The sequence below is a fragment of the Ursus americanus genome, chromosome 35, assembly GCF_024610735.1.
Source record: "Ursus americanus isolate L20-20 chromosome 35, mUrsAme1.1.p, whole genome shotgun sequence".
Taxonomy (NCBI): domain Eukaryota; kingdom Metazoa; phylum Chordata; class Mammalia; order Carnivora; family Ursidae; genus Ursus; species Ursus americanus.
This window is the reverse complement of record NC_142161.1, coordinates 11,140,999-11,167,751: the sequence shown is the minus strand read 5'-3', so window position 1 is coordinate 11,167,751 and position 26,753 is coordinate 11,140,999. Positions and strand designations below refer to the sequence as shown.

Genomic DNA, 26,753 nt, shown 5'->3' with positions numbered 1-26,753 from the left:
TCAAATAAATGGATGAGGTCTTTAAAAAAAGAAAAGATCATTTATTTTAGTTATGTGGGTTGGTGTGCAGAGGGAGAAGGAGAATCCCAAGCAGACTCCCTGGTAAGCGTGGAGCTGGATGTGGGGCTCAGTCCCACAATCCCAAGATCATGACAGCAAAAATCGAGAGCGGGACACTTGCTGACAGAGCCACCCAGGTGCCCCTACAGGTTGAAGAGGAATTATTAAAATGTAGTTGTAGAATTTTAAGAAAAGAAACCAAAGCAGTGGTGGTGATACTTGTAAGTGGGAAAGTTATAAAGGAGAGCTATTTTGTGAGTAAGAATAGCATTTTCTTTTGTGAAGAATTTAACTGATGTTTAGATATCCAGTTGGCAGGTTTTCATTGCAGTTACTCAGTGTGAGGGAGAAAATCCTCTAATAAATCCCCATGATAATTATTTTAGAAAATTCAGACTGTTTTACATACTGCCTACTTCCGTGCAGAAGTAAAGATACTTAAGCATTTCTGAGAAATTAGAGATTACTGTTAGGCCGATAAATGTGTAAGATTTACCTATTTCCATTAATTCTTAACATCTCACTGCCTAGCATTTTGTTAGAGATACATAGATGAATGATAGTTCTATAGAGTTACGAATGTTCTAATAGCCATAGTGAAATTTAATAATTATTTAGCTAATTAGTCCATTAATGTTGGCATTAGTAAATACAAAGTCATAATGTGTGACCTTAGGTTTGCCTGTTTTAATTGTTTTTACTTGATATTGACTATAAAATATTTCTTTTGTCTTTTCGAATTGTTTTTTTCTGACATTTCTTAAAACTGTTCTTTCAAAATACTTAGGAGAAATAGTTCTGTCATTTCTGAAATTGAAAGTTAAAGAGATCCCACAGTACTGCAGATGCTTTTGACTTTTGTATATTTTGGCCTGAATTAGCCAGGCAACAGCTGAAATTCTCCCTTTAAATTTATGGCCTATGACAGTGTTGACTTTTCATACTGTTATGAGAATCTCAGAGCACTGATGGGTAAATGAGACTTTTCAAATTTGGGAAAAGTGAAAAAGAAATTTGAGAAGAATTGGGGTTGCTTTGTTAATGACACATTTGTGTAAATGTGGCAGGAAAATATCCACATAAACACCAGGGGAAGTCAGTTGTTTGTTGCCCTCTTGTATAAAAATCATCTGTACTTATTTGTTAACTTTTTAAGATAGTGAATTAAATTGGAAAAAAACTCATGTTTTATTCTGTGCATTGTTAAACATTCATCTTAAACACCAAAATTTCGTTTTGTTTTAAGGTACCCTATGTCTTTGAGCTTACAGAACTTCAGTTGAATGACAGAAGACTCAATTTTATATATAGATATAAAACATAGTGGATTTATATTTCTCCACAGAAATTGTGACTATTATTTAAATTTTTAATATTTTTGGAGGGATGGTTTGGAAAATTAAAGATATATTTACCTGAGATTTTTATAGCTGGAACTTCTGAAAAATAGCCTGTTTTAGTTAGTGAATTAGTTTTAAAGGCTGCTAGCAAGTCAGGTGGTAGCCATTAAATGAACCTTTACTGCTGACATTAATTTATAGGGATCAACAGGACAAAACTCTGTGACATGATAGCTGATCTGAGAGATAGATTGCCCCTCATCCCTTTAGGATTTTTTTTTTTTTAAGAGACGGGGTGCGGTGTGGTGGAGAGAGGCAGGGGGAGGAGCAGAGGGAGAGAGAGAATCTTAAGCAGTTTCTGAGTTGTGTGGGGCTCGATTGCACAATCCTGAGATCATGACCTGAGCAAAATCAAGAGTTGGATGCTTAGCCAACTGAACCACCCAGGTGTCCCCCCACTTTAATCAGTCAAGGTCAGCCTCTACTAGAATGACTGATTATGAAGGTGCAAGAGCAGAGGAAAGTATAAATGTTTACTTACATTGCAGAAGACATTAATTACAAAATCACATCTCCTTAATATTGTAAATTTGCTGCTGTTTTAAAATGCTAAAGATAAGCTTATATGATCTTAAGAGAAGGTTTGGGCAAGCTCTTGATATAATATTCTTAGGGATTTTGGGATTTCTGGCTTTTATGTGTACATATTTTACTTTTGTTTTTAATGTTAAGCGAAGTTGTTTCTACCGTAAGTCAATTCAGAGTACCTTTCTGAAATCTAACTTTAGCTTACAGATCTAATAGCAGGAAAATAGTAGTTTAAAAAAGGACTTTAAGGAGTACATTTGGGAAAAAACTATTTAGTCATTTTGTCATATTGCTTGAATTTAATGACTGATAATAACTACCGCTTTTTTAGAAGACATCTAAATTCCAGACATTGTACTTGGAACTTCATATATGTAATTTCTAAAAATATGTGGAACAAATGCCTAATTTAGTTATTGTAGAATAAAGGAACAGAATTATTGTTTAACTTGGTACCAGATATATATTGTCTAGTAATGAATTTTCTAAAATGTGTCTAAATTAGAAATGTGTAGGAAATGAAAGTACTGCTTAGGCATTTTTGCCAAAATTGATTTTCGCTGAAGAAAGTGTAGATACACTTAGAATTCTAGGTCTGGATAGTTACAATTTTAATTAATGAGACTGAATTCTCACCAGAGGTTTATTGTGTTATATGAGTATATATATATAAGATAATTTAGTATCTAATAATTTGGTTTAGACTATATTTCATTGTTGTTTCAGCTTTTGCTGTATAAGGGAATTTGTCTGATGCTCCAGTTAAATATTTTTGAATACCTTGGGTTTTTGTTTGTTTTATTTAAGGTTTTATTTATTTACTTAGAGAGCATACAAGTGGGGTGAGGGGCAGAGGGAGAAGCAGACCCTCTGCTGAGCAGGGAGCCTGACGCAGGGCTTGATCCCAGGACCCTGAGATCATGACCTGAGGTATAGGCTGATTCTTAACCAACTGAGCCACCCAGGCACCCCACCTTGGTTGGTTTTTTTTCTCCCAGAGTTTTTGAGTACTACATTTTCCATACAGTTAAAGTTAAATAATTTTGCATTTTTCCCTCACTGTCATCTTTGTATGTATTTACCATTCATCATAATCTGTAACGAAATCTGAAGTAAAGAAAGTCACTAAAATAATAAAACCAAAACAAAATATTAAAACATGGAAAACAACAGGAATAGTAAAATAGTCTGTTGATTTTTCCAGATCTCTTATTATTATTATTATTAAGCTATTTTCCTGTTTTACCTTAGGAGGTATTTTCTATACATGTATCAACTCCATTATTTATTTTAGCCATTTAGTAGTGGCTTAGCTTCCTTAGCTTTTGGTCTATTTTACCACATAATACTTGGAAAACTTGCTAAGATTTTTGTAGTTAATAATACATGTAAACTGTAGATTTTACAATTTAAGGTAAAGCATACTAGCAGAAATAGAGACCCTTTTAAATGCCTCAAACCGTTGACCTGCGGAAATAGCCAGTCAGGGCCCACACTATACAAAAATCGGTTCAGAGCTCTGAGAGTGTTTACGTATATGTGTACTTTTTTTTTTTTTTTTTTTTTACTTTTTATTGTTTAAAGATTTATTTATTTTGGGGGGGAGGGGCAGAGGGAGAACCTCAAGCGGACTCCCCGCTAATCACGGAGCCCAACGCGGGGCTCTGTCCCACAACCCATGAGATCATGACTTGAGGTGAAACAAAGAGTTGGACTCTTATCCACCAGCTACCAGGCATCCTGTATATGTGTACTTTTTAAGTAAAAATTTAAGTCAATGATCTGACTCTTGCATAATGATGGAAGGTGGAGGGGGCCAATAAGCATGAACCTCATTGCACTTTTTATAGGGTAAATCCTTAATTAGAGTTTGTTATTTAAAAAGATGCAAATTCAACTTTGACCTAGAGCTGAGAAGGGAACATTTGAGTTCATAATCCCTTATTTCAGTGGCAGTTTCCAACTTTATGCTTTCTTGTTGAAGTCCATATCATACTACATTTTATAAAGAAAAAAATGTCTGTTTTTAATCAGACTATTTTTTTTCAACCAGACTATTTTTAATAAAGATTTAAGAAATACCTTATCACCACTGTCATAAGTGGAATTAATTATTAGGCTGTGTTCTTTAGGTTTGATAGAATTGAAGAAAGGAAGAGTTTGATACGTGAGCTGTAGGTTTCCTTGGTCAGTTGTAAAAAGGAGAATTAGTAATAGAAGTATGAAAAGAACTTTGTTGTAAGATCCCATTTTGTAGACCCTAAGATTTCCAAAAAAGGAAATGCTAATCAGTAATAGTACTCTTAAATTGATTGATGAAATCTCTTCGGTTATCTGATAAAAAGTATCATAATTTTCTTTATTAAAAACTACTTTTAATAGTTTTGTTTTTCTTTGAATTGCTAATGACATTTTTATGTTTATGCAGTCATTTACTACAGGTAGTTAATATAAATAAAATGAATTTGTAGTGTAGAAACTAATTCCCTCTATAAAAAAACAAGGACAAATGAATTGAGTATTTACTATGATTACTGTATGCCCCAGTGATGGGTGATTATGAAAAGTAAAAATACAGCACAAAATACTTTTTTCACATAGATATATATGTAATAAATGCTGAGTGAGCAGTATAGGTTGCTGTGTATAAATAAATATATGTATATAGAGTGAGTTGGAGAAATGTAGTCATATGCTTAATTAGAAATCTGGTTAAATGTAGTTAATATTGCCCAGGCACTTCCCTTCACATGCCCCTAAATTTCTCAACAGCTAATCAAAAATATCTCTGCAAAAGCTCTATATAATAATACAAAAGAATTTGTTACTATGTTAAAAGTAATCTATTGGGCTTTTATTAAGATTTGTGTTAATGAGTGTGTAATTGTGAGTGGGAGGAATTGTGGTAGTTTGTTCTAACTTGTCTTACAAACAAATTATGAGATTAAAAGAAAAATTTGTCCTTGTACTGGCTAAAAATGCTTTGAAAAAATATTACCTAATGAATTTTACATAGTTATTCTTAACATAATTTTAAACTGTTAGTTTTATAGTTTTTTGCAGCTTCTGATATTACCAATAACTGCATACTAGATATTGGTAAGAAGGATTAGTTCTATAGATTTAGATTTAATAAGCATAATCATTGTAAGATAAAATACTACTAGCATACCTGTGTATATTTCCTGTCATATTTACTCTAGATTGGTTGCTAACTCACAACTTCACTTTAGCAGTGTCATTTAGGATCCTATTTGAGTCAAACTGTATAGCTTACTTTGATAATTAATAAAATAATTATTCTAAATAAAGATAAATTTTACTTTTGCAGTAGTATATACTTAGGAGAATTTGACTTGTGTCTTAGAATAATTTTCAGGAGTATTAGTGATGACTGACAAATTTCATTACATCTGTTACGTTTCTTGTAGCATATTAAGTTTATATCATTTTTGTAGGAACTTTTCAAAATTAATAACCAGCTTGAGTTTTTAAATGTTTCCCTTTTAAATCTGCTCATAAATTTTAAATGTTTTTTGATATGTTGAGTTGTTTTATATTACAATGACTTGTGTACTTTCTTGTATCATCAGATTAAAATTTTGCTTTCAAAGCATGTATGAGATAATACTGAGAATTATTCCTTGTACTAGAACTGTTGCAGCAAAATACTTAGATAATAGTATAGCTCTTCTGATTATGGCAGAATTTGATTTATTTCACCAAAGTAACAGGTTTAATTTAAAGTTGTATAGTTAGTCAATATAGTTATTTTATTTTAGAAGTATGGTAGATAAAAGGAAAGATAAAATAAGAAATCATAGTCAAGCTTGAAAACTGGAAGGCATTTTGAACATCATGTGGATTAACCTTTTACACAAAGGAAGCTGACATTGTTGGTTGTAGAACTGCCCTTTTCCTAGAAAATTGTTGTTACTGGAGTAATCTGAGCAATTTAAGGCTTCATTTCAGTAAAGTGATAAACTGGAAACCATTTACATTTGAATGCTTACATTAATTTTTATCAGGGACTAGAATACCTAGCACTTCTAAGCAAATACGATACAAAGCAAAAGGACTATAACATTTAAAAAATACTATCATTCTACTTGTACCAAAGTGATAAGTGGTTTAAATAGACAAAGCACAAAGCCTTTTTGCCCCCCTCCCATCCTGGAGTAATATATCTAGTGCATATTTGATTTGTGGAAGATTATGTTGCAGTTTGTAAATAAGCAAATAAACATTTGTTTATTACTACTCAGTAATAGGATTTTTTGAGTGGAAGAAATAGGAGGGAAGTGGGAAAATAAAAATAATTATATTAATATTGTAACTGTTAAGTGCTTACATTTCCCCCACAATATTGTCTTGTACTGTATGATTTTTCAGCATTTAAGAAGCGGTTTTGTTCTTTATAGCTGAACCAATAACGTTTCCATCTGGAGGAGGCAAGTCATTTATTATGGGTTCTGATGATGTTTTGTTAAGTGTACTGGGCCTTGGAGACCTTGCAGACTTGACGGTAACAAATGATGCAGACTATAGTTATGATGTAAGTGCAGTTTTATTTTTAATTTTTTAATGATTTAATAGAAGGCTCCTTATTTTTTTGGAAACACTTATAAAACAGAATTAATGTCAAGGTGCATGGAAAAGATAAGTTTAAGTGTGTCAATATGTTGATTTGAAGTGACATGTAGTTTTTCTTTTGTAATTACTTTGTGGTGTTTAAATTTTTCTTAGGTATTGTGGTGGATTAGCTAGAAGTTTGGGATGATTGATTACCTTATAATATTGGTTGATAAATATCTGTCTTGAGTAGTCAACTCTCAATTATCTACTCAAATTAAGCCATATTTTGGTGTCAACAAGAGAAAAAAATAGGTAACCTGAATCACTTGCCTTCAGGATACTTCTTAAAAATTATGTTTTATTTTTGAACTTTTATTTTTTTAAGCATAATGTTAAAGTTAGTTTGCCATTTCTGATATTACATAGTCCTTCATTTGAGGGATGGGGAGAGAATGGAGATTGGACGGGAAGGGTAGTGTTCAGAGGTGAAACTAGTCTTGGATTAAATTTTTTATAGACAATAAACACTCAATTGAGAGTTAACTATACTTGTTTAGATTTTGTATGAATGAATTTGCAGTTTTTCAGCAAATTAATTTTTCCCTTTTATAACATTTCTTTTTTCTACATTTTATACTTATGTTATACCTAGGTTAGCATGCTTTTTAGAGACATCAGCCTTGGTGGGCTGGATTATTCTCTTTAATATTTTCAAAGTATATAAGCAACTAAATTCTAGTAAACTTTTGACTACTTTAGAAGTGGTTTCACAGCCTATCTTTACAGATGGAGAAATGAAGGTAAAAAGATTAACCTCTTACCAGTATCAAAAATACTAATGAAAATAGGATGACAATATTCTTAAAGTGTCTTTAGTTCAGACTTTTGAAAAGTACCTTAATTTGCTTCCTTTAAAAATTTCACATGCTGATTTTCTAAATGACAACTGTATTGTTAATACTGTTATTTTGGATTTTTGGTAGTAATTTATATAATTTTTATTGTTTTCATGTAAAGCATTGCAGCATGGTAGTTTTTTTGTTGTTCTCATCTGACGTTTAATAGGACTTTGGGGTTTAGCCTGATGATTAGGTAAAACAGATTAAGGAACTCTTCATTTGATCAGGTATTTGAAAGCTAATTGAAGTTATTCTTCTTAGTATCATTTATTAAATGATAAAGATTTATTATAAAGTTTTTAAGGTACATTAAATTTCCACTGGACATTTTAGCAAAGCAGTTTAATATATATATTTTACACACCAAAACACACAAAACTCCATATGCCTATCAGTTTACTACTTTTACCACTAAATATTGCACTCTTTCTCTTTAGTTGCCTGCCAATAAAGATGCCTTTCGAAAGACATGGAACCCCAAGTATACACTACGTAGCCATTTCGATGGAGTACGGGCTTTAGCTTTTCATCCTGTAGAACCTGTGCTGGTTACTGCCTCTGAGGACCATACTCTGAAACTTTGGAACTTGCAAAAAACAGTTCCTGCCAAAAAGCAAGTATTTTCATGTTAGCCCTCTTTTTTCCTTCCTAATTTGCTAATAATTATAAGTAATTATCCTTCTTTATGGTTCTCTTTTTTAAAGCTTTCATTTGATCTCACCTAATGATTCTTGAATGTCAGCCAGTGATTTGCCTCTTTTTCCCTCTATTTTAGGAGTGCCTCTTTAGATGTAGAGCCTATCTACACATTTAGGGCCCACATGTAAGTTTTATTGAATTTCTACTTAAATTAACAACCATAGTTATTGTTAACTATTATTTATCAATCCTCAGATCTTAAAATTTTCTCATGTTTGTTTTATAATAGAAAAGACATTTGTTGAGTAGTAGTTGATTTGAGTAATAATTGTATTAGAATATAATCATTACTGTTCAGTTTACATGTTTATTTTAAACAGTTTTTAGATACTGCATGAATTTAGAGGTTGGGGGGATACAGGTATGAGTTTCTTTAGACTTTGTAAGTAATTTTTCCCTCTTTTCCTATAATAGTGGTCCTGTTCTATCATTAGCTATTAGTTCTAATGGAGAACAGTGTTTTAGTGGTGGTATTGATGCAACCATCCAGTGGTGGAATATGCCTAGCCCTAATGTGGATCCATATGATACATATGGTAAGTGAAAGGCTTAAAACAGTTTTTTAGGTGAATGGAGCTGACAAAATATTATTATAAGGTTGTTTAAACATGTATTAGTCTCCTCATTTAGTTTTCATTTACTATTAATTTGCTTTATTAAAGGAAAGAATTAAGCAGTATCATGCCATGGAATATTTAAGCCTGTGAATTGGTACTTTATTGTCCAAAAATAAAAAAAACTAAATTAAAACATTAATTTTAGTACTAGTTAACAAAAAGAGAATGAAATTTAATATAAGGAACAGTTTTGTTTTGTTTTTTTAAGATTTTATTTATTTATTTGACAGAGATAGAGACAGCCAGCGAGAGAGGGAACACAAGCAAGGCGAGTGGGAGAGGAAGAAGCAGGCTCCCAGCGGAGGAGCCTGATGTGGGGCTCGATCCCAAAACGCTGGGATCACGCCCTGAGCCGAAGGCAGATGCTTAACGACTGAGCCACCCAGGCGCCCCAGGAACAGTTTTTTAAACTTAAGAAATAGTTTATGTAGTTCAAAAATATTTAATAAAAGAAAGTAGAAACAAATAGTGGCATGGCAGTCAGTGTGTAAATCAGTACAACTTTTTAGAGGACAAAAAATTTAATTAAAAAAAAAAACGCTTTTACTCACAAATGACACTTTTAGAATCTGTCCCACAGAAATACCTGTACCTGTATTCAAATATATTTATAAGGGCATGTTTGTAATTATAAAAAATTAAAACAAAAGGAATATGTAGTAGTATGAGAATGGTTGAATGGTGAATGAACAGTGATCTACTTAATGGTTGGTCCACTTAAAAAAAATTCTGGAGCAGGACGCCTGGGTGGCTCAGTATATTAAGCGTCTGCCTTTGGCTCAGGTCATGATCCCAGGGTCCTGGGATTGAGGCCCACATCAGGCTCCTTGCTCAGTAGGGAGCCTGCTTCTCCCCCTGCTTGTGCTCTCTCTCAATCTCTCTATGTCTCTGACAAATAAATAAATAAAAAGCTTAAAAAAAACGTACTCTACTCTAACATTGTTAGAGACATTAAAAATAAAAAAAAAATTTCAGGAGCTCTTTAGTCTTTTTATTTAACACACACTTTTGCCTAAATTTGCCAGGTATAGTGTTATAAGCACTACATCAAGAAATAAGAATTAGTCTAGTGAAAAGACAGACATTGAACAAATAAGCAAGGGGGTGGAGTCTGTGGTTAGAAATTATGCAGTATGAAGATATAAGTACTATGAAAGGGAATATTCTTTAGATATAGTGCAAAATAGTGACATTTAAGCCAAAATCTAAGGGATAAAAGGAAACTTTTAGGGGGCGCTTGGGTGGCTCAGTCAGTTGAGCGTCCGACTCTTGGTTTTGGCTCGGGTCGTGAGCTCAGGGTCGTGGGATTGAGCCCTGCTGACAGGTTCCACACTTAGCGCGGAGTCTGCTTGAGATTCTTTCAAAATAAATAAAATCTTTTTTTTTTTTTTTTTTTTTTTTAAGGAAACTTTCAGTAAAGAGTTTTAAGCCAGGAAGTGACCAATAAATGTAGGGTTTAAAAAGGTGACTCTGGCTATTGTGAGGAGAATAGATTAGGGGTGGGAGAAGTGGAGAAAAGAATACTAATGTCATGTTGTAATGTAAAGTTGTTAATGTAGAGGTCCAGTAGGCTAGGTAAGAGATGATGTTTCCATGGTCGTAATGATGCTAAAGCAGTTGGTAGCAGAGCAATTAGAGAGAAATGGATTTATCATACATTGGGAAAGTAGGATAGAATAGGAAGAATCTGGGGCGCCTGGGTGGCACAGCGGTTAATCGTCTGCCTTCGGCCCAGGGCGTGATCCCGGCGTTACGGGATCGAGTCCCACATCAGGCTCCTCTGCTATGAGCCTGCTTCTTCCTCTCCCACTCCCCCTGCTTGTGTTCCCTCTCTCGCTAGCTGTCTCTCTCTGTTGAATAAATAAATAAAATCTTTAAAAAAAAAAAAAAGAATAGGAAGAATCTACTGATAAATTAGATTGAGTGAGTGAAGTGATGGATAAGTGATTCTTGATTTTGTTACTTTTCAGAACAGCTTTATTGAGATAAAATTCACCCTTTTTATGTATGCAGTTTTTACTGTATATAAACATAAAAACTATATAGTTTTTACTATATTCACAGGTTTGTGCATCCATTACCACTATCTAATTCAGAACATTTTTATCACCAATTTTTTGACATGAACAGTTGAGTATATAATGGTAGCATATTGAAATGGGTGAAGAACAGGGGTGAGAGGATTAAAGATGGTGAGTTCAGTTTTTAGACTTAATATTAAGAGATGGCAATATCAAGTAGTTAAGATATGAGAATGGACTGTATAACACAGGCAAGAGTGTGTTGTGTAGGGCATGAAGAGAAGAAAAAGTCCTGAGCGACTCTGATATTCGGAGGGTGACTAGAACAGGAGAGCCAACAAAGGAAATAGAGAAGGAGTAGCCTGTGAGGGAGGAGGAAGTGCAGGAAAATGTGGGATCGTGGAAGCATACCAAAAGAAAAAAACATTTTGAGAAGAAGGAAGCAGTCTGTACTTTCATATGTTGCTGGGGGGGTCTAATAATGTGAGATAGGTTCCTTTTTTTATGTGACAAAGAGGTCACCCAGGTCTTAGCTAGAGGTTGAATGCTGGGACTAAGACCAGAGGGTGAAGGGACCTGTCGGCAACTTCTTAAGGCACACTCTGGATGAAAAGCAATGTGATGAGAATAACCAAGAAAAAAAATGTTCAAAGAAAGAAAAATTTTATTAAACTTGATAAAAGAGAGTTCATCATTAGTGATTTTAACAAGGGTTATTTTGGTGTAGTGAGGGTTTCAGAAACCATATTACACTGATTTAGAGAGAAAATGAGAGGTTAAAAAAAGCATTTTATTCAATATGCTCTTCTGTCTGTTGGAAGGGTGATGTAAGATTAATGAAGGTTTTTGTTCAGGTCAGTAGATTCTGGAGCATAGTTGTCTGCTATGGTAATGATCCTAAGGAGAAGAATTATTGTATCGTAGGGAAACTGTAAACATGAAAGCAAGTTAGTGAGTTAAATGGAATCCAAAATTGACCTGGTAGAATTAGCCTTTGAGAAGAAGGTGGACAGTTCCTTACTCCCATCTGGAAGCAAGGAGAAGGTGGCTTTAGACACTAATAGATTGGGTGAAAGAAAGATGGAGGAGGGGTTTTTATTTCAGTGCTGTATTTTCTCAGTGAAGTTGATAATCAGAAATAATCATTCGTGAGGACGGGATGATGGAAACTGAAAATTCTGGAGATGATATGGAAAGTGGGAATTTACTAGAGAAACAGGATTATAGGCCAGATGGTGCACAATGTTATTATTAGCCACCATGTCCATCAAATGATAAATGGGTAAACAAAATGTAGTGATCCATACAATGAGTATTATACAACAATAAAAAGCAATGAAGTACTGAGGCATGCTACAACATGGATGAACCTTGGAAACATTATGCTAAGTGCAAGAAGCCGGTTACAAAAGATCATTTGTATGAAATGTCCCAAATCGACAAACTTAAAGAAACAAAGTAGATTAGTGGTTATGTAAGGCTGCAGAAAAGCAGGAAGGAAGAATTGGGCTATGGGGTGTGGGAATGGCTAATGAGTGATGAAAGTGTCCTAAAATTGATGGGCTGATGATTGTATAACTCTGTGAACATAATAAAAACCATTGTATTGTACACTTTTATTTTTTTTAAAGATTTTATTAGAAGAAGAGAGTGAGCATGAGCGGGGGCAGGGAGGGGCTGAGGGAGAGGGACAAGCAGACTCCCCACTGAGTGTGGAGTCAGACACGGGGCTTCATCCCAGGACCCTGAGAGCATGACCTGAGCCAAAGCCAGACACTTGACCAACAGAGCCACCCAGGCACCCCCTTGAATTGTATACTTTAAATTGGTGAATTATGTGGTATGGGAATTCTATGTCATTAAAGCTGTTTTTCAAAAAGTATATATTCTTTATAGAAAATTCTAAGAATTCAGAAAAGTGTTATGGGGGAAATAAAAAATAACCCATAATTCTACAGCTTAGAGATGGCCAGTGTGTACACTTTGGTTATCTTCTTACGGCCATCATGCGTAGTCTTTATACTTAATTATATGGTAAGTTATATTTATCCAAAACATTTCTTCCCAACTTCTTTTAGCTAATTTTTGTTTGTTTGTTTGTTTGTTTTTCCCAGAGCCAAATGTTCTAGCTGGCACTTTAGTTGCACATACAGATGCTGTCTGGGGTCTTGCTTATAGTGGCATAAAGAATCAGTTACTGTCTTGTTCAGCAGATGGCACTGTTAGGTTATGGAACCCACAAGAAAAATTGCCATGTATTTGCACTTACAATGGAGACAAGGGTAAGTAAATTTTGCCTTATAAAAAAAGCTATTTTTTTTTTAAATTTGGAAGATAGAAATAACAATACAGATGATTTATTACTATTCCTTTGCTACTCCAAGAGATATATTGAAAGAATTTTATAAAGCTTGTGATAATCTTTTTACTCCTAGTCATTTTTTATAAACAAGAAAGGAACTTTGCAAGTATATTCCTGTAGCTCAGTGCTTTTTGACCTTTTCCAGGATGTGTCCTATTTAAAAAGTAAAACTCTCTGTAATAGTTAAGTAGACAAATGAGGCTGCTCATAGGAACAACTTGAGGCCCTCCACCTGCTGTAGGTGGCTGCCCACAAAGACTGAAGGGATCACAGCCTTAAGCATACTAATATGTATGAGCACTCTTGTTGAGAAGTCTAGCCATAATCATTGAATTAGCACCCTTAAGTGGGAAGTACAAATTGAATTATATGTAGAATTTCAAATCTTTTCCTGTCAAAGAAAGCTTTAAGCAGTTTGCTTTGTGATACCATTTATATACATATGTTTGTGTACTGGTATTAGTCATGTTTTCCAAGACATTTTTAAGTTATTTTAAAAATCAGACCTTTTACTTTTATTTAAAACTATGTTTTCTCTAAAGCATTTTAGATGAATAGTCTATGTTTATTTTTGTAGGGTCTCTTAGATACCTTAGTGATTCTACTAACTTTTCAATTACCCAAACTTTGAGGTAAAAATTTATTTAGATATTTGTTGCTTTACTTCATCTGGGTAATTTATTCCTTGACACTCTGGATTTCACCTACTTGTGCATTGATCTGGCCAGTTGAATGTTAAAGGCAGAAATTGCTGCTCCGGACATGGTAGGATAGTACTGCATCAGTGGATCCCAGACTCGAGGCTTTATTTTCACAGATCCAAAATTTCAACTTGTGTGAGCTACTTGATAAGGCTTATAGGTCTCCAGCAGGTGCAGTCACCCAAGATAGTGATGTGAGAATGCTAATACATCATTTTACAGTAAAAAATAAAAGAACTTCTGTACATATCTCCTCATAACTTTGAGCCCTCTAAGTATATTTTTCTTACACTGTTAAATAGAATGTTACAACAACTAAAATAATTGAGGGAAAGTTACCTTTTCTATCTCACTGTCCTCACATAATTATTCCCTTTTTCATTATTAACATTATTTCAAAAATACTTGAGTTCCTTTTAATTATTAGAAAAGCAGGGATTTCTAAATTGCTTTTACATTGTATCTCTTTGGGCTCCTTTTCAGAGCATGGAATACCTACATCGGTTGACTTTATAGGCTGTGATCCAGCTCATATGGTGACCTCTTTCAACACTGGTAGTACAGTAATTTATGATTTAGAAACATCACAGTCATTGGTGATGCTTTCATCACAGGTAGATTCTGGTAAGTTTTTATAGGTTTCTTTGAAACCTTAAAAAGGATTATTACACAATAGAGGGTAACCTTTTAAGTTTTACATTTTGACTGTTTGAATTTATGATGAAGAAGTTCAGTGCATTATAGGTGTACTTTTTTACGTTGTTTTTGTAATTTTTTTCAAATTATGCTTAAAAGCTTGGAGAGTTTAGGGGACAGAGAGTAAGAGCAATGTAAATGTGAAAGCAGGGGAAATAATTTTAAAGTTTTAATGGAAATACATATGAAAGTAGAGAAAATAATATAAGCTTGAGGAAAGCGTCATCCATCTCTAATAATTACGTATGAATGGCCAATGTTGTTAGTGTAGAATGTGGTAAGTGTTTTACAGTTTGTTTAAATAGGGTTCCAAATAAAGCCTATGCATTGTAACTGGTTGTTATGTCGCTCAGGTTTTTTCTTATCTGTAGCCCTCCATCTCTTCTATTTCCCTTGCATTTTTTTATTGAGGAAATTGAATCGTTTATCCTGTAGTTTCCACAGCATGGATTTTGCTGGTAGCATCTTTGTGGTATCATTTCATGTGCTTTCTCTTTTCACTTTATTTCCTGTAAATAGATCATAGATCTAGAGGTTTATTCAAATTCCGGTTTAATATTTTTATTTGTATTCATTATAAAGTTCTTAAATGTTTTTGGCAAGACTATTTTATAGTAATTTGTGAGGTTTTATCAGAAGTAAATACTGTCTGGTTGTTTATCTTTTTCTTATGTTTTCAGTCTTGGTGATCATTGCCTAGGTCCAGTATTTCTGTTGAAAAATGATTTTCTAATTCTTTTTCCTTCTCCACTTATTAGCTAGAATATTTCTATAAAAAGGAACACCCCTCGTCAGTAATTTAGTTACCCTGGAGTTAGTGATTATAAGTGAAGGGGAAGATCAGTTATTGATCCGTTCACTACGTCATCAATTATTGATCCCTTCACTTTCAAAATAATGAGGTGGTTTCCTAGCATTACCCAAAGGTGACCATTGAGTCTTTTGGGTGTTGTTTGTTTTTATTACCGTTATGATCTCTAATCTCGGATATAAAGTATCTGATGTGTTTCAGTCTGTTGCAGGTATTACCTTTATCATTCCTCAGATTGTTTCATCTTTGGCCAGTGGGAGCTTATTCAGGTTGGCTCTTGAGTCCTTTTGACATGAGTCTGGTAGTCATTGATAGCTTTCTTTTTTGATATGGCAAGATGTTTTGGGTTCATCTTGTTCATTTTGTGCCCCAGACTGAAATCATGCATTTCAATAAGGAGCCATGGTTTCTTTTAATGGAAAATGGCATTTAGAGACTACAGTATAGGTGTAAGGCTTTTGGGTTGGTCCTCATGGCTTTTACGGCTCTTGGGTTGCTTGTTTGTTTAGGCTTCTTCAGTGGACAGAGCTAGAAATGTATTTTTAAAAAGAAAAATACTGATAAATTCATACAAATACTTCACATTCAAATTCAGATTTATCTCTTTGCTTTTTACCTCGTCTAAATCATGCCGAAACTCTTGGTTGTCAGCAAAATCATCATCATCATCTCTCATTTGATTTATTCCACAGTACAGATAGCAGTAGTCTCAGAATAATAAAACCAACACCACCACCAATAGTTTGATTACTGATAATAGTTTCACATTCATGGTGTATTCCACTCGGGACAGGACATATAATTTTTTTTTTTAAAGATTCTATTTATTTATTTGACAGAGAGAGACAGCCAGCAAGAGAGGGAACACAAGCAGGGGGAGTGGGAGAGGAAGAAGCAGGCTCCCAGTGGAGCAGGGAGCCCGACGTGGGGCTCGATCCCAGGATCCTGGGATCACACCCTGAGTCGAAGGCAGATGCTTAATGACTGAGCCACCCGTGCGCCCCAACTGAGCCACCCAGGTGCCCCCAGGACATCTAATTACTGTGCTTTAAAATCACTTGAAATGTTCATTTCTTTGTGTTTATACCGTAATTGGATAAACAGTTACATTCATTTATTTATTTTACTTCTGTTTTTTTTTTGTGACTGCCTTTAAAAAATCATTTTATAATTATTTAAACCATTTAAGTGGTTTCATAGTCAAATCTCAAACCAAATTACAAAAGAAGTGGCTTTCCCAGCATCTTTTCAACTCTAGTCCCTTCCTCCCTCTAACACAGGTAATGTGTCTAAGTTCAGTTAAAAGTTCTTATATATATGTGTGGAATGAATGATGTAGTTAAAACCTAATAAATGTTGATGGTATTTTCCCATTAGTTTTGATCTCTGTCTGTTCTTCCTCATCTCTAGTAAGAAATTAAGAACTTGGTAGCAAGGAAAGGTCTCATCTCTAAAAACATTAATTCCTGTTCTTTGTGTTTTTCTGTGAGTGCGGGTAGGATGGGTGTTGTTCTTGCAAACCTCTAATTTTCACTTGCAAATTTTTTCATTAAACGCTTATAATTCATTTATGGACTGTTTATTTAAAGTAATAATTACTGTGGGTCTTTTAAGATTCTAAACCACCTGTACTGACAGTCTGTATTAAAATATTCCTAATTTTTCCTTAATTTGAGCTTAGTACTGTCCATATTATAGCACATGATAGCTTACACTTATATTTTTTAAGAAACTGTCTCTGTAGAACTCTAGTTTTAGTTTTCAGATTTTTATTTTACACAAATGCCTTAATTTTTTAATGATTCCTACTTTTTGGTAAGCCTAAAAAGGCCATCATCTAGGGGCGCCTGGGTGGCACAGTCGGTTAAGCATCTGCCTTCCGCTCAGGTCATGATCCCAGGGTCCTGGGATCGAGTCCCACATTGGGCTCCCTGCTCAGTGGGGCGTCTACTCGTCACCCGTCCTCTCCCTCTGCCCCTCTTCCCCTGCTCGTGTTCTCTCTCTCTGTCTGAAATAAAACCTTAAAAAAAGAAAAAAGGCCAACATCCAAATTTTAACGAAAAGTTTGAACTTACTAATCTTCCTTTATTTTTCAGGTTTACAATCTAATAATCACATTAACAGAGTAGTAAGTCATCCCACACTTCCTGTTACAATAACTGCTCATGAAGATAGACACATCAAATTTTTTGACAATAAAACGGGTAAGTAGGTTGTCATATTTTCTTTTTAGTCTTAATACTGTAAATTTGAAATGATCAAAAATGCTGTTCTTTTTATGCAAGACATACTTGGCCTAAAAAATTGCCAAGTTAAACTATTTCAGCTCAGATATTTTGCTTTACTTCATGTAGTACACTTAACATGTTAAGTTCTGTCCTTAGGTGTATATAATACTTTGCCTACCAATTATGTCTTCTCCATGTCATGTTAAATATAAACCCATCCATTTGAGATTTTTTTCTTTCATATTCTGTTGTGAAAGGTCTCTTTCTGGGGTTTGGTATTTCAGATATGCTCTTAGAAATGTTCCTCAGGAGATGAAATGATGAAATAGTGGAAATTGTTTATTGCTGTTTTCCCTCTATTTCTTGTTGTGAGGAAACTTACCAGTTATATGGAAGTCAAATTAAATTTTAATCTGGCCACAGGGTTGTTTATTTAATGACCTCTGTTTAATCTGTCATTAGAATACCACATAAAATACAGTTTGTTTTCAGTTAGGCTTCTTTGTGAAGCTAAAACAGTGGTATTGAAGGATTTCCAAGTAAGAAACTTAAAAGTTAATTGCAACATTATTGCAGGGCAACAGATACCAAGCAAGACAGCAAATCAGAACTATAGATTCCTCTTTGACTCTCATTGATTGATTGATTGATTGATTCATTCATTCAGGTAGGCTCCATGCCAGATGTTGGCCTCAGACTCATGACCCTAAGATCAAGAGTCAGATACTCTGTGACTGGGCCAGCGAGGTGCCCCCTACAGATTTCTCTTTGAAGGTTATGTAGGATGTGGTTATAATTATTAATGTTTAAAGTCTTAAAATAAATCTGTGTGTTAACACTTTAATGCACAGATTCCTTTTAACTCAGTAGAACAAGTTTGAGAAGAGAATGGATATTCATAGTCTATATCACATACGAGAGAAAATTCATTCATATGAAAGTTCAGTTAAGCACCTTCTCAAAACAATTCTTTGAACATTTTTATGAAGCCTCAATCTCTTCTTCTGCTGCAAGCACAGAGATAATTTCCTTTACTGTGTTTCTGAGAAGTTTTTAAAAAATTAACTACTGAAGATTTACATTTAGGTTTTTAAGGGGAGGGTCAGGAATTTTAGTTGTATTAACAGCAAAGTGTGAGTCTCTAGAGCTGTTTTATTGGCAGAAATCAAGAAAATGGTAGTAGAATTTTATTTAATAACAGAGCCTATAGTCTTCCAGATTGTTTACAAATTCTGCCAATTTATTCTTTCCTGTTAATTAGTCTAGTTACCTCATCTGTACTGTAAAGACAAAGCAATAAATAGGCTCTTACCAATAGAAAAATTCTTTCTAAATCCTGTCTCACTTTACACACAGGTACATACACATAACAACATTGAAATTAAACTGTAAATTGTGTTCAGATATACTGTTTCCAAAGAAATTTTTCCCTGAAAATTGGTAATTCATTTAAATGTGATAAACTAGAATATTTTCATAGCTGGTCTGTTGACAGCTAAGTTTTTTAATAAAGTAGTGTTCTATCAAATGACTAGTGTATTTATTGAATTTTTAAATCTAAAACATTATAGAAATTGATACTACAGATGAATTCAATGAATTCTTAGATTTTACCCCAGAAAAATGTATTTAGCTTTTGTATCCTGCACAGCACTGGCTGCTGTCGTGTATAAGATGTGGTTTCTGCTCTCTGGGAGCTTATCGTTGTTTGGGGAAAATAGGATGTGTGTCTGTGTGTGTGTGTGCGCACGCGCACGTGCACTCATACATGCAGTAAGATGAACCATACTAGATAAAGGAGTTTTCATAGTGAGGGTTTGATCTTTGCCTTGAAGAAGTGGTAAGTGTTGTTGTTGTTGTTGTTTTGTTGTTGTTGTTTTTTAAGTGAAAAAGGTAGTGGGAAATTCCAGATAAGGGCCTGTTTTGAGCAGAGGCAGCATGGTGGTAGGAACTGGGGCTGGAATGAAAGTTTCTTACAGGTAAAGCTAAAGAGGTAAGTTTGGAGAAGGGAAACAGAAACTGTTGAGGTGAACTTTTCAGAGCCAGGCTAAGAGTAATGGATTTTTGTTTATGCTATGTACTGTGAAAACCACTTAAGATTTTTGAGCAGAGGTTTGTAAAATTGGTTTAGAGAGATTATTTGAGGGGCGCCTGGGTGGCTCAGTCGTTAAGCGTCTGCCTTCGGCTGAGGGCGTGGTCCCAGCGTTACGGGATCAAGCCCCACATCGGGCTCCTCCGCTGGGAGCCTGCTTCTTCCTCTCCCACTCCCCCTGCTTGTGTTCCCTCTCTCGCTGGCTGTCTCTCTCTGTCAAATAAATAAATAAAATCTTAAAAAAATAGAGAGATTATTTGAATTGCATTGTGTGGTAAATCTTTGACTTTAAAGAATTTATCATTTCAACTTCTACTTGTTCTAGAGAGGTATTAAGGGGTCATGATTTTTAAAATTTTGGTAGAGGTACAAATTTGAGTTGTATCTACTGTGCCTGAGAAACTTAGCTGGTGATGGTGAGTTTGGGAGAAGGTGTACAAGTGAGGGATATAGAGTTGGAGACAGAAGATTCTGAATTCGTTGTGTACTCATTCATTCAGCACAGTTTATTGAGAGTCTGCCATAACCTTGGCATAGTTTCCAATGCTTCGTGAACAAAACAAAATGTCTGGTCCTTTAGAATTTATATTCTAGTGGTGTCTTACTGCAAGTGCGACATCATTCTATTTGATTTACATATGTCGACATGTTTGTTCTTCTAATAACTGTAAGGTACATAAAGTATTATTATTCCCATTTTACAGTTGAAATAAAAGGCTTAAAAGAACTTACATAATTTGTTCATTGTTACACAGCAGAGAGAAATTACAGGGTTGATTGATTCACATGCTGCATGTAGTTTGCTTCCAGAGTCTACATTTCTTTTTTAAAATATCTATTTTGTCCCCATTTCATAGAGGCTCACAGTATTGATTACCCAAGTCAAGGGCTTAAGGTGCCAGAGAGGGGAGAACAGGTGACTGCGTGTATCCTCTATTTTCCTCTGTTATAGGAGGAGAGAATTAACTATGGTCAGTGCAGAGAGGTAGTAGTGGAGACATGGGGCAAAAGTGAAATTGGTTAAATGTGAGAAACTGCAGGTATATATGTTGGTGAAGACAGAGTCCTAATTCTCGGGAGATGTCAGAAGTTTTGACACTTCTCTGGTCATCAGTGGAAGCCCAGCATCTGACTTAGTTCGGCATTCTACCTCTTTATTCATGTCCAATCTGAAAGAGTTATGTAAATTTTGAAATGACCTTCTAATTGTGTGGAGAGGAAGGGTTGACTCTAAATTGACTTAGCATGTGATAATGAGGGTTAATTTAGTGCACAGGCAGGAGAACTGGAGACAAACTGGGCAAACTATAGTACCCTTAAAAGAAATGAGTAGATCTGCTATTTGGATGAAAGAATTCTTTGGTTTAAGACATGTTACATTTTGGAGATGCAGGATCATTCTCAGGAGAGAGGTTGGAACTAGATTTGTGAATTAAGAGTTACCATCATAGATTTGACATTTTAAGGGAAACTTATGATGCTTGGTATTTAACCTCCAAAGATTTGAGATTATTGTCCTGGAGACCAACCATTTTATACCTGGAGTTTTTTTGTTTTTTTTTTTTTTAATAGGAATGTTGCAAGGAATGGATTCTAGATCTGATGTGTTATGTTGGCTTCTTTTCCTCAGAATAGCAGAGAAGAATCTCTAAATTTATTGTTAGTATTGGTGAGAAACAGACAAATGTGGTTTGAAATGATGAGAGACTTATTTTTTACTTACCTGATGACATTAGCATTGCCAGGAAGTGATAGGACTTTTTATGTTTTTCAGAGTAACTTTTTGCATATTTGATTATGTTGTGGTTTTATATTCAGGCCAGGAGCTGTAGCAAACAACAAAGTAGATCTGTTTCATGTCCCATTGTGGAATGTCATCAGGGGACCAAAAACATGGCAAATGATTGTAACTAGAATTCTGAAGAAGGCCTCTCATTAGGAGCAACTCAGGCATTTGAGTAATAAAGACTTATTGCTGAATGAAAGAGAAGGAAATTTTAGAAATATCAGTATTTGCTATTTTATTCCCCTCTTGGATGAATCAATTTATGATACTGCTTTCCATCCATCAAAAGCATATATTGCCAGTGCAGAGGCTAATCTCCTTGTCACCAAGGTATTTATGCAACACAACTTTGTACTTTTAACTTGTGTTTTAATTTTAACTTGCCACCGAATCCCATTTTCTTACCAAATCTTGAGTGAAGATATTCATTAAATCCCACTTTCCAGAATAGTGTTTTTGCTACTGTCTGGGGAAATCCAGAATAATTTCTCTAATACACTCTCACCCCTCTCCCCTTTCTTGTTTCTAATGTATAAAATTATTGACATTTCAAAGGATAAATGAGTTTGATAATAGTAGAATCTTCAGTTAGGAATATATAGGAAATATATCCTCTAGTGATTTATTTATCAGAAACCCTGTATATGAAATAATCTTTACATCTCTTAATGAGAGAGATTTTTTGTTTTTAGTTTAATTCCACTTTATATGATCTTAAGCCTTTGATGTGGCCATACAGTCATTGTTTTCCACTGCCTACCAGATACTGTCAGATTCATGTCACACAGATGTCTTTTTTAGGAGTAACTGGGAAAGTTCTGCATTAGAATTCAAATTCTCTTTAAAAAATTATTACAGGCATACCTCCGTGGGTTCAGTTTCACACCACTGCAGTAAAGCTCATTTGTCATTAAAGTGAGTCAAATGAATTTTGGTTTCCCATTTTATATAAAAGTCATGTTTATACCATACTGTTGTCTGCTAAGTGTGCAATAGCATTACGTCTAAAAAACCAATGTATGTATTAATTAAAGAATATTTATTGCAAAAAAATGCTAACCATTGCTGAGCTTTCACCAAGTTGGAAGCACTCATCACAGATCACCATAACAAATAAAATAATAACTTTGAAAGGGTTTGCAATATTGCAAGAGCTACCAAAATGTGACAGAGACAAAGTGAACAAATGCTCTTGGAGAATGGTGCCAATAGATTTGTTCAACACAGGGTTGCCACAGATCTTCAGTTTGTAAAGAAACTGTACTGTCTTTGAAGCACAGTAAAACAAGGTATGCCTGTATACTGGGTGAACCTTGAAAACTTTTAAGTGACAGAAGGCAGACACAAAAAGCCACATGTTATTATATGATTTCAATTGTATGAAGCATCCAGAATAGGCCAAATCAGAGACAGAGAAAGCAGATTAATGGTAACGAGGGACTTGGGGGAGGGGAGAAATAGGGAGTGACTGCTTAATGGGTACGGGTTTCCTTTTGCAGTGATGAAACTGTTCTGAACTGGATAATGGTGATGGTTGCATATCATTGCGAATGTTCTAAAAGCCACTGAATGATACCTTCCCAAATGGTTAAAATGGTAAATTTTATGTTATGTGTATTTTACCACAATAAAAAATATATTGCTATAGTGATTGTCTATTTTATGTTATGCTATATTATAGTTTCTGATCTCGCAAGTTAGTGACTATTTGTGAAAATTTTATATTCTGTGTTATGTTTTATTTAGGTAAAATGGTCCATTCTATGGTAGCTCATTTGGATGCTGTTACAAGTCTAGCAGTTGATCCTAATGGAATCTATCTGATGTCTGGAAGTAAGTCTGAACTTCCTATACTGCCACAAACTTTATAAAAGAATTGTTACTCAATAACGTACTTTCTTTGTTCTTTTATTACAGGCCATGACTGTTCTATTAGATTGTGGAATTTGGACAGCAAGACATGTGTGCAAGAAATAACAGCACATAGGAAGAAATTAGATGAATCAATTTATGATGTTGCTTTCCATCCATCAAAAGCATATATTGCCAGTGCAGGGGCTGATGCCCTTGCCAAAGTATTTGTGTGAATCAACAGAAACTCACTTCTTAACAACAGATTTGCTTGGACAAAAAGAGGGTCTGCATCACTGCCATCAGAAAGGTTACTGATATGACACTACATGTGATCTGCCTGGTGAAGGCTATTCAAGGCAGGCATAAATTGATGGAAATCACATCTTAATGTCAGGCTCATTAATTTAATTGTAATTACTGTATCTCGTGGGACAAATAAAAAGGACTCCATTATTTGTGGCCTGTACTGGATATGAACTGAGCGTATGTCTGTTTTTTAGGTATCTTTAAGCCAATGTGGAGTCTGATCTTACAAAAGACTTTTATTTTGGACTCTGTGTGCTGCCTTAGGGTTAGGAATGTGGTGCTCTTGTTGGGGGGGAAGTGAGCTCCAAGAGTAGCTTTTTTTCATCTCTTAGTGATTTTCTGTTTATCAGTTGAATGCCACAGATTCCCTTTTAAACTTATTTTGCTTTAAAAAAAAAAAAAGAAAATTTAACTTAAAATATTTTAGCATTAGTTGCACAAAATGTTTGGATAAAATTCTAGTTTTTATAAGTCTTTTTATATATTTAGCCTGTCACAACAGTGCTCAAGATTGTATTGACGTTTTTCTGCATTATACAACCCTAAAACACAGAGATCTCACTGACCCGCTGCCGTGTAACCACACTTTTTCCTTCTTTTGCCTAATACAGCTCAGCTAAGTCCTTCCATAAAGATGCTAAATCACCTTCATCATCACATTATTGTCTTCATATAAACCAAGGACTATTAAGTGTATTAAAATGAAACAGTGGGGTTTAATACTCCAAATGAACTCTTTAAAAAGAAAAAAAACGAACTAATCTTGGCATCCTATCACTATGTGATATTTTGTACATCTTACTGTATGTACAAGTTTATTTATCAAGGATTATCCATCTTGCTAATAGCCTATTATTTATTTCACTTTTTGTTGGTCTTTATATCCTTTTATTAATGTGCTAAAGGAACCTGTATATCTATTTTGGAACTCTTTGAATAGTCTAAAATAGACTAAAAATGGAATATTTTATAGTTTAAGTTACAAACCAAGGTGATTTCCCCCAGATGCATATCTTGGTTTACCATGATTCTAAACAAAAACTATCTTGTTTAAAAATATTTGGAGTAAAATTTTATTTGCATTACAAATAGGATACAAAAATAGTTGAATCAGGATACAGAAATCTGCTGTGTTTGGACTAGTCATCCCTGTTTTATTTTTTCAGATGTGCTTAATTTTATGGTGTAACTAAAGATTTTGTTTGTGTAATGCATGATTAAGACAATAAAGTATTTTTTCTAGTCTTCCAAAAACTTTTCTGATCAGTTTGCGAGTTTTGATGAGTTTTGTAAGGTTTTTGTTTTACAAACTATGAATCAGCAAATTTTTAAGATTGTACCACATAGCAAACGTACAGCTGTTGAAAAATAATGTATATAAAATGCATATAATAAATATTAAATTGTGTACCTGTATGTTACTGTTGGCTACATTATTTTGTGTTGATTAATAAAGTGCAATACTTTACTCTCCATCATTAAACTAGGAAATGGAGATGGTTTCTCAGTGAGTCCTTCATTTTTTTTTTTAATGTGCCTATACAAGGTTTTTTTTTTTTTTTTTTTTTTTTTTTTTAAGATTTTATTCATTTGACAGAGAGATAGCCAGCGAGAGAGGGAACACAGCAGGCAAGTAGGAGAAGAAGAAGCAGGCTCCCAGCAGAGGAGCCCGATGTGGGACTCGATCCAGGAACGCCGGGATCACGCCCTCAGCCGAATGCAGATGCTTAACGACTGCGCCACCCAGACGCCCCGAGTCCTTCATTTTTATGCTGTTCTGCTAAACTTTGTATTGCTTATTGAGACTCTAATAAGATTAGAACAATTAACACTATTGAGAATGACTTTCTACGTATTTCACCCCATTTGGGAATTTAAAAAAATCTTCTGTTGAAATAAGTTAGACAATTCACAATAACCAAAAAAAAAGATAAGAAAAAGCAGAGATCCAGTTTCAAATCATTTCCTTAAACATTCTGTTTACTAAATCTGGATTTCAGTTAATATTGTTGTCATTCCTGTCTGGCCATTATCTGTTTCCACAAAAAAGTAAAGCAGAAAATAAACTGCATTACTCATTAATTAAACGTTGTCCTTATAAATAATATTAAATATTAGTATCTTGAAACTTTTTCCTTCAACAAGGTAATATCCTTTTTCTTTGAAGAAAATTGGAAATGGATTTAAAAGGTAACATTAAAAAACTGGTGTGGCAAAATTCTCTTTGCCTAGTGTAAAAAAAATTACGTTGTGTGTATATTGAGAAATTGTGTCTTCTACAGAAAAATCCAAGTGTCCGTTTTAGTCATTGCTGGTGAAATACTAACATTTTTCAGAAATTTTCTTAAAGTAATAGGTTTTTTGGTTTTCTGTAGATTCAACTTAATGAACAAAGTAAAAGGTTTTGGAAATAACAGTTTTTTCCAAAGCTAGTATGGTTTCTGGCAGCTATTCCAGACTGGTGCATTATTGTTTAACTGAAATGTTATTCTCATCATTGCAGTACGTAAACATTCACCTCTTGGGACGTGTTAAAAGTGAAATGAATAAAGTTTAGTATATATGTTTATTTTTCTCTTCTCTACTTTGGTTGTATTTTTCTCTCCAGTATTAAATGTTTGGAGGAGACTAAAGGATGTGAAAAGAGAAAGTCTTATTTTGTGTGCTCCCATTTGTGACTTATGGAAAGTTACGTAGATTGATTTGACTATGAAATGGTGCTTTATAAAGTTTAAGAATATTTTTATATACAAATGTTAATATGTTGACTTTCTCAATATTTAATCATATTCTGCCTTTTTCATACTTTATATTCGTGTAATTTTCTCACATTTCAAAGTTGGTTATCTACTAACGACCAGCATCTCATTTAACACAATGTTATAAATAGCCTAGCATATTTGAAATTGAGGCATGCCTGCTAAAGTTCAATTGTAATACATCTTTTTAAAAAATCCTCCTTTACTCCTTTTAGTTGTTAACCCTTTATCTTGTTTACTTACACAAAATAATTGATAGTAACTTAATAGAGTTGTCATTTCCGCTCTTAGTGTTAAGTCAGTCATAGTGTTCATTTCCCTGGTTGCCTTCAATGCCTCAGAACTTTGTCCTTTATAAA

General features: G+C 34.2%; 1 protein-coding gene across 3 annotated transcripts in view; it reads left to right on the top strand.

Annotated features, from left to right (window-relative positions):
- The window catches only part of STRN3 (striatin 3), a 103,747-nt gene extending 78,696 nt beyond the window's left edge, over positions 1 to 25,051 (top strand). For all 3 annotated transcript variants that reach the window (XM_045802616.2, XM_045802617.2, XM_045802618.2), the window contains 9 exons: positions 6,410 to 6,543; positions 7,900 to 8,075; positions 8,238 to 8,285; positions 8,576 to 8,697; positions 12,914 to 13,081; positions 14,346 to 14,486; positions 17,466 to 17,573; positions 23,222 to 23,308; positions 23,393 to 25,051. In XM_045802616.2, coding sequence (XP_045658572.1) covers positions 6,410 to 6,543; positions 7,900 to 8,075; positions 8,238 to 8,285; positions 8,576 to 8,697; positions 12,914 to 13,081; positions 14,346 to 14,486; positions 17,466 to 17,573; positions 23,222 to 23,308; positions 23,393 to 23,562 — 1,154 coding nt within the window. In that variant the 3' untranslated portion in view covers positions 23,563 to 25,051. The remainder of the gene's footprint in view (positions 1 to 6,409; positions 6,544 to 7,899; positions 8,076 to 8,237; positions 8,286 to 8,575; positions 8,698 to 12,913; positions 13,082 to 14,345; positions 14,487 to 17,465; positions 17,574 to 23,221; positions 23,309 to 23,392) is intronic.
- The last annotated feature ends 1,702 nt before the right edge of the window (positions 25,052 to 26,753 follow it).